The sequence below is a fragment of the Physella acuta genome, unplaced genomic scaffold (genome assembly GCF_028476545.2).
Source record: "Physella acuta isolate Inbredline_101_S28 unplaced genomic scaffold, ASM2847654v3 ptg000958l, whole genome shotgun sequence".
Classification (NCBI taxonomy): domain Eukaryota; kingdom Metazoa; phylum Mollusca; class Gastropoda; family Physidae; genus Physella; species Physella acuta.
Genome location: NW_026732475.1, coordinates 5001 through 13963, shown reverse-complemented (window position 1 = coordinate 13963; position 8963 = coordinate 5001). Strand labels below are relative to the sequence as shown.

At 35.1% G+C, this 8963-nt stretch overlaps 1 protein-coding gene across 1 annotated transcript; it reads right to left on the bottom strand.

Moving 5' to 3' along the window:
* Nucleotides 1-261: 261 nt before the first annotated feature.
* Nucleotides 262-8940, bottom strand: LOC131953842 (GATA zinc finger domain-containing protein 14-like). The gene is made up of 6 exons (XM_059317242.1): nt 8919-8940; nt 4432-4676; nt 2205-2349; nt 1678-1742; nt 661-1392; nt 262-390 (listed from the first exon to the last, which is right to left on the bottom strand). Exons 1-6 carry the CDS (start codon nt 8938-8940, stop codon nt 262-264), a joined length of 1338 nt encoding a protein of 445 aa, XP_059173225.1.
* Nucleotides 8941-8963: the final 23 nt, after the last annotated feature.

The following is an 8963-nucleotide window of genomic DNA, read 5'->3' as shown; positions in this document are numbered from 1 at the left end:
GTAGTTGTTCTGCATGTTGTTGTTGTAGTCCGTTTCGGGGTAGTTGTTGTTTTCGTCGTTGTAGGTGTTGTGCGTATAGTAGTAGTTATTGTTGTGGTTGGTGTTGTGCGCTTAGTTGTGGTTGGTGTAGAGGTTGTGGTGAGTTTTGTGGTTGTTGTTGCACGAGTTGTGCTCGTAGTGGTTGAAGGTGCTGTACTGGTGGTCAATTTTGTTGAAGGAGTAGTACGTGTTGTACTAGAAGTAGTGGAAGTAGTGGAAGGCTTAGTAGTTGTAGTTGGAGTTGAAGTTGTTGTTGATGTGGAAGTTGTTGAACTTGAAGTGGTACTTGTTGATGGTGTTGGGAGTGTTGTAACTGTGGTGATTTTTGTTGAAGGAGTAGTACGTGTTGTACTAAAAATAGTCGAAGGTTTAGTAGTTGTATTTGGAGTTGAAGTTGTTGTTGATGTGGTAGTTATTGAGTTTGCAGTATTACTAGTTGGTGTCGTTGAAGGTATTGTTGTCGTTGAAGTTGTTGTTGATGTGGTAGTTGTTGAGCTTGTAGTAGTACTAGTTGGTGGCGTTGGAGGTGTTGGTGGCGTTGGAGGTGTTGGTGGCGTTGGAGGTGTTGGTGGCGTTGGAGTTGTTGGTGGCGTTGGAGGTGTTGGTGGCATTGGAGGTGTTGGTGGCGTTGGAGGTGTTGGTGGCGTTGGAGGTGTTGGTGGCGTTGGAGGTGTTGGTGGCGTTGGAGGTGTTGGTGGCGTTGGAGGTGTTGGTGGCGTTGGAGGTGTTGGTGGCGTTGGAGGTGTTGGTGGCGTTGGAGGTGTTGGTGGCGTTGGAGGTGTTGGTGGCGTTGGAGGTGTTGGTGGCGTTGGAGGTGTTGGTGGCGTTGGAGGTGTTGGTGGCGTTGGAGGTGTTGGTGGCGTTGGAGGTGTTGGTGGCGTTGGAGGTGTTGGTGGCGTTGGAGGTGTTGGTGGCGTTGGAGGTGTTGGTGGCGTTGGAGGTGTTAGTGGCGTTGGAGGTGTTGGTGGCGTTGGAGGTGTTGGTGGCGTTGGAGGTGTTGGTGGCGTTGGAGGTGTTGGTGGCGTTGGAGGTGTTGGTGGCGTTGGAGGTGTTGGTGGCGTTGGAGGTGTTGGTGGCGTTGGAGGTGTTGGTGGCGTTGGAGGTGTTGGTGGCGTTGGAGGTGTTGGTGGCGTTGGAGGTGTTGGTGGCGTTGGAGGTGTTGGTGGCGTTGGAGGTGTTGGTGGCGTTGGAGGTGTTGGTGGCGTTGGAGGTGTTGGTGGCGTTGGAGGTGTTGGTGGCGTTGGAGGTGTTGGTGGCGTTGGAGGTGTTGGTGGCGTTGGAGGTGTTGGTGGCGTTGTAGGTCTTGATGTCGTAGAAGGTTTTGTAGTACGTTGCGTTACCGAAGTTGTTGTCCTTTTTTATTTCGAATCGGTTTTTTCTCTCTCATCTATAAATATGTAAGTTAGATTTTTAATTTTCATCAGAGCAAATAATAATTAAAAATTCACCCTTTCATCACATATTATATGTAATTGTGATATCCTTTTAAGAAACAGATTTAAAAAATTACTTACTGCAAATTTCGTGCGCTGTGCGTTTCGTTATATTCTTTAATGATCTGAAATTGTCTGTTCTTAAAACTTTGTCCGCAATTGAAATGACTTTCGTCGTATCATTTTTTGCTAAGGTCTTGCCTACTATAACTGTGACTATCTTAATGTGTTGAAACTTCATTATTTGAACCTCCATAAAAATCTTTGAATCTGCAAAAATTTAATTTATAAAATCTTAACCTGTTTAGAAAATGTTGAAGCTTCGTATTTTAACCTCGTGTTCTGTGTAAAAGTTACTGCATTATTTACAAATAGACGTTTACATTTGCTTCTTCGGGCAATACAGATCCTAAAAGATCCCAATCTTGTAACCAAAAATAGGATGTTCTATTCACTACTTTCACCCATTTAAAATTTATTAACTAAATTCACATTGGTCAATTATAGTCTACCTACTGAAGTCACTTTGGCACTTTAAGATTAACGAAAGTCACATTGATCATTATTAAAGCAGAATTGATCATTTATGGTCATTTGACTTTCAGGTCTACTTTCTATAGTTACATTCGTTAGTTATGGACTTTCTACTGGAGTAATATTTGTCAGATAAGACTTAATCAAATCATTTTGGTTGTTTAAGGTCTAACCTTTTGCTAGTTACAATATACTTACCTCGAACAAAACTCCCGTCAGTTACCAGTAGCAACCGTTTAGCTGCTGACCGTCTGGCGCCTTGACTCAAGGAAAACAAATGAGCTGAGTTGAGTTCTTGAGCTCTGTTGTTATCTGCATCGACGGAACCAATATTTGCGATGGCCTTGGAAAGTAAAATACCACTTAAAAGAATTTTTTTAAACTGTATCATGATGTATGCATACACATCTATTTAAAGACAGACAGACAGACAGACAGACAGACAGACAGACAGACAGACAGACAGACAGACAGACAGACAGACAGACAGACAGACAGACAGACAGACAGACAGACAGACAGACAGACAGACAGACAGACAGACAGACAGACAGACAGACAGACAGACAGACAGACAGACAGACAGACAGACAGACAGACAGACAGACAGACAGACAGACAGACAGACAGACAGACAGACAGACAGACAGACAGACAGACAGACAGACAGACAGACAGACAGACAGACAGACAGACAGACAGACAGACAGACAGACAGACAGACAGACAGACAGACAGACAGACAGACAGACAGACAGGCAGGCAGGCAGGCAGGCAGGCAGGCAGGCAGGCAGGCAGGCAGGCAGGCAGGCAGGCAGGCAGGCAGGCAGACAGACAGACAGACAGACAGACAGACAGACAGACAGACAGACAGACAGACAGACAGACAGACAGACAGACAGACAGACAGACAGACAGACAGACAGGCAGGCAGACAGGCAGGCAGGCAGGCAGGCAGGCAGGCAGGCAGGCAGGCAGGCAGGCAGGCAGGCAGGCAGGCAGGCAGGCAGACAGACAGACAGACAGACAGACAGACAGACAGACAGACAGACAGACAGACAGACAGACAGACAGACAGACAGACAGACAGACAGACAGACAGACAGACAGACAGACAGACAGACAGACAGACAGACAGACAGACAGACAGACAGACTTTCGAAAGAAAGAATGGCTAAAATTTAAATAAACTTGTAGTTGTTAAGTGATGATTGAGTGATCGCGTGTTTTTCTCTGTTACATGACCAGGTCTAACAGATTTTACACGCTTTTATTTTATTCGCAACGTCTGTTTGTTTGTGGGTTTGTGGCAAATCTTGTAACTCAATTTTGACCCGCGATTTTAGCAGCGATTTTTTTTATACTTTCCCGATACGTTCCACTTTGATGACAATACAATTTTATCTAATTTTAATTTAATTACATGTTTAATTAGGCATTAAAAATGTACTAAACCGTTTCGAAACTAGGGGGGAGAGAACAAAATTAAATATCTCGATTGATTACTGTAAGAAATAGCAGAAGGAGATAACTAGCTAGACACTATCGACCTAACAGTCTGGTGAGCTGTGGTTCACAAGAATGTTTACAATCGCAGAGCAGGTCGATCTTGTAAAGGCTATTAGATCTCAGATAAGGTTTTAAACAGTTAGAAACTAAGGGGAGGTAACAAGAACTATCCTTTGCTTTATCCGCTTGTTGTTGTCTGTAGATTGTAGTCACGGACGGCTGCATTTACGGGCAGAAAAAGATCTTTCAGATATCGCAAGATGCTAATTTTTTTTAAACAAATATTTTTTGTTGAGTCGACTTCATCAATTAGGAATCACTAAAAAGTAGAAAATCTAACTAATAAAAAAAAAACCTTTATATCAACAATTTTTTTAAATGCACCGAAAATATGAAAGAAAATTAATTTGCTTTCTTTCATATAAGCTTTGGTCGCTCATAAGATCTGTTAAATATTTCAGCGACAACACCTTTTGTTGAAGAAAGCAAATTTGTTTTACTTTCTTATTTTTAGTGCATTTTAAAGGTTGTAAATTTTTTTTTTAAATTTAGTTTTATTTGAGCTGTGAGTTCACATTTGATCCAACAGAACTGTGCTGTTGGTGTGTGTGTGTGGGGGGGGGGGGGGGATTTTCTTGTTTTAAACTTCAACAAATAGAAGTTTCTGTTTCTGTTTTTGTTTTGTTTTTTCTGTAGATTTATCTTTTGAAATTCTGCATATGCCGTTTATTTTTTTTAATTGAATTTAGTGTTTTCTTTAAAAGAACATGTTTAATTAATTTTTTTTTTAAATTATATACGCACTATAAGGAACAATAATTTCCTTTCTGTCTTTTATTTTTATTTTAAAAAATCATTTCAACTTAAATCGTACAAATTTTTTTTTAATTTAATTTAAAAACGTTGTTAACTATACCCTCTTCAAGCCTGTTCTGTCTGTGTAGTTGTTGAACCAGAAAGCTTGGGTCACGTTTGGCCGTATTGTCCATACGCTGATGAGCACGTGAGATTGTCCGATCTCAAAGTAATCGGTCAAGTTGGTCAGGAAAGTTAAGGTCTCGTTTAGCGCGTCTTGTCCCAATGTCAAGGGCACGTCAAGAATAACTGTGACGTCTGTTCTCTTGCCACAAAGATGGCCGTGGTGATGACAGTGTCTGGCAGCTGATGATGACAAGGTAAACAAAAATATAAACATAACATAACAAGGTAAACAAAAATATAAACATAACATAACAAGGTAAACAAAAATATAAACATAACAAGGTAAACAAAAATATAAACATAACAAGGTAAACAAAAATATAAACATAACATGACAAGGTAAACAAAAATATAAACATAACATAACAAGGTAAACAAAAATATAAACATGACATAACAAGGTAAACAAAAATATAAACATGACTTAACAAGGTAAACAAAAATATAAACATAACAAAACAAGGTAAACAAAAATAAACATAACATAACAAAGTAAACAAAAATATAAACATGACATAACAAGGTAAACAAAAATATAAACATGACTTAACAAGGTAAACAAAAATATAAACATAACAAAACAAGGTAAACAAAAATATAAACATAACAAAACAAGGTAAACAAAAATATAAACATAACAAAACAAGGTAAATAAAAATATAAACATAACATAACAAGGTAAACAAAAATATAAACATGACATAACAAGGTAAACAAAAATATAAACATGACTTAAACAAAAATATTAACATAACAAAACAAGGTAAACAAAAATATAAACATAACAAAACAAGGTAAACAAAAATAAACATAACATAACAAAGTAAACAAAAATATAAACATAACATAACAATGTAAACAAAATATAAACATGACATAACAAGGTAAACAAAAATATAAACATAACATATTAAGATTAACAAAAAATATAAATATAACATAATAAGCTAAACAAAAATATAAACTGAACATCACAAGGTAAACAAAATAGAAACTGAACATAACAAGGTAAACAAAAAAATATAAATCAAAACTAAAATAGAGGAAGAAAGTTTCTTTTCTAAATCCAAATTATTCGAAGGATATTAAGTAAAGAAATTTTCTAAAATAGTGGCAGAAAAAAAGGAAGACTGCGATAGGTTGGTCATCTATGTATGTAATGAAAACCGAATAGGAAACTATCAAGGCTGGCCTGAGCTCAGATAAGTAGATGATGTAAAGACAGACCTACAGCCGCTGGAGACCAGGTATTGGAGCAAGAGGTTTAGACAAGTCCCAATTAAGAAATGTAGCGAAGCTGCCAAGCCATTCAATTGATATACAATATTACAATTAAGAACGAAGAAAAAGAGAAAAAAACTAATTTTTAAAATTTTTCTTTAAATTCATAAAGCGTTGAGGTATTATACAGTTTTCAAACAAATGTTTTTTTTTCAAATATAAAATATAAAATAACGTCACAAGAACACTTAAACTTAATACATTGCCTTGCGTCTGATATTCTATTTCACTGTAAGCACCATTGTTTTTTTTAACACGTTTTTCTTAACTCAGCTTCGCGTTTGTGGGTTTGTTGTTAAAATTGATAACGAAAATTAGCCCACTTCTGATTGCTCTAGAGATATGAAATTCGGCATGCAGGCTATTTTCGCCTAACAATTTCAGATGCAATCATAAAAACTAGCAATTAGAGACCTAAATTAGCTTAATTAAATTACGCCACAAGGACCCTAAAATTGAGGACATGATTTCTAAAGCAAAAATAAATTATCAATCCAGATTTATCAAAACAAAATTCAGTGGTTTTATCAGTGGCGGAGTGGTCTAGCGGTAGAGAGTTGGACTGCTAACCCGTTAGTCTCGAGTTCGAATCCGGGTTTAAGTCAGTAGACCGTCCCTGAGTCCACCCAACTCTGATGGGTACCTAAAAAATCCTCTAAGTTTTTATGTATTTAAAAACACTTAGTCAAGTCATACTTAATCAAGTCATTAGATAAAGTAGAAAATAAACTATTTAAAAACTTTTAAAAAAGCACGTTTTTCATGTGTAGCAACGGACTAAAAAGGAGAAAATAAAATACTTAAAAAAAACTTTTTAAAAAACCACGTTTTTCTTGTGGACTAAAAAGTAGAAAATAAATTTTTCTTCCGACCCTAGGGGATCTACCAATGACTGCTCGTAGATTTTGTGCTTCCTCGAGCTGTGCAGGTTCTTGTGATGACTGTTCATACATTTGATGACAAAAAACGTGGGTCGGGCAGATGGGTCGGGAAATTTGATGGTGAAAGTACCCACGTACCAGATTCGTCCAGGTAAATGAGTAAAAAAATAAATACAGTAATTAAACCTACCAGATTCGTCCAGGTAAATCAGTAAAAATACCAGTGTAGTACTTAGGTACCGCACCACGCAACCCATTTTTGATGGTCTGTGAAAAAAACATAAATAGTTAACATCGATGAAGTTGGTTAAACAAATTACAAATTTAACTAAAATACAAATCACAGTTTAAAAATAAAAAAAAGAATAGGAATATATAAACAGCGATTACATTTTCTGGGGAATGAAGTTTTTTTTTTTTTTTTTTTTAAATTGGATTGACCTGCATGCGTGTATTAAGTTAAATAGATATTATGTACATGTAAGATACACAAAATTCTTCGCTCAACTCACCTTTGGATAATCATGAAAGCAAAACACGTTCCGAATCTAACTATGTATTACACAAGAACGTATCATCTCTACAACAAATACAATGTAGCGCACTACCGTTTCTTTATTTAGATACATTTTTTTCATTGGTTGAAACGACGGGACAAAATAATAGGATTAACTTTAGCAACTGCAGATACACCTTCGCTTACACTCATACAGACACCAGCACACACATACACATACACACACACACACACACATATATATATATATATATATATATATATATATATATATATATATATATATATATATACATATATATATATATATATATATATATATATATAGATAGATATATCTATCTATCTATCTATCTATCTATATATATATATATATATATATATATATATATATATATATATATATATATATATATATATATAGATATAGATATAGATATATACATATACATACATATATATATATATATATATATATATATATATATATATATATATATATATATATATATATATATATATATATATAAACATATAATATATATACACACATATATAATATGGATATATATATAATATGGATATATATATATATATATAATAAGGATATATATATATATATATGTGTGTGTGTGTAGTTATATTATTGTTAAAATAGAATTATGAATGTAAACTACGAAACAACATAAAATTAACGGTTGCGCTGCATAAATGTAGCTACTTACAGTTCACCAGTATGGCTGATTCTACCAGTTCTCCTCATCTAAACCATCTTTTTATTCTTTGATTTCAAAAATTTTTTTTTTACCTTAACGCCCGATTGCAAAAGTTTATAAAACTGGTCGGGTTTGCCCACAGTTTCGTGACCTGAAAAGAAATCTGATTTGAATCGAATCAATCAGAAGTTGCATGTTCGAGGTTCATCGAACCGTAAACCATGACTAACCATGATTTTGTTGTAGCAACAGCATGATGAAGATAAGTACTCCACGGTCGTTTACCTCATGTTGCTTCAATAAGATTACCTGTTACGAAATATCTTACAAAGAAAATATCTCGTCTATAGCTACTGAGGTAATTTAAGCCAAGAAATAGAAATATCAATGACATTACCTGTTACGAAATATCTTACAAAGAAAATATTTCGTCTATAGCTACTGAGGTAATTAAAAACCAAACAATAGAAATATCAATGACATTACCTGTTACGAAATATCTTTGAAAGAAAATATTTCTTCTATTTCTAATGAGGTAATTTAAAACCAAGCAATAGAAATATCATTCCAATGATTGTGATGAAACGAACGTTGTTTTGATGGTATATAAATTGTAAATACATGGACAATATAAAAAAACATTTACTAGCATGGAGTAGAAAAAGATTTTGTTAGGTTTAAACTGGGTAAGCACATCGTGTTGTGTAAAAGTGATTATTGGGCATTATATTAATAAGAAACATTGTAAAATTTGCTTATGCCCATAAGAAAACCAAACAGTAATCTATATACGGTTTAAAATTATCATATAGTTCTAGTTGTTGGATTTTTAAATCAGTTTACGTTTTTTTTTGTGTGAAACAAAGCGGGATAGATAGAGAAGCTAAGCATTTTATCATGTTGCAGACATCTTAGAGATATTTTCACAATACTTTGAAGTCATATTTTTTAAAAATTAAATGACATGTACTTATTTTTTTAAAAAGTGCAAAATTCCGATGTTTTGCGGGTCATTTAAGAACTTTACCCAGTGGATTCTCACGGTCCATTCTTCTAAAATACAAATCAAAAC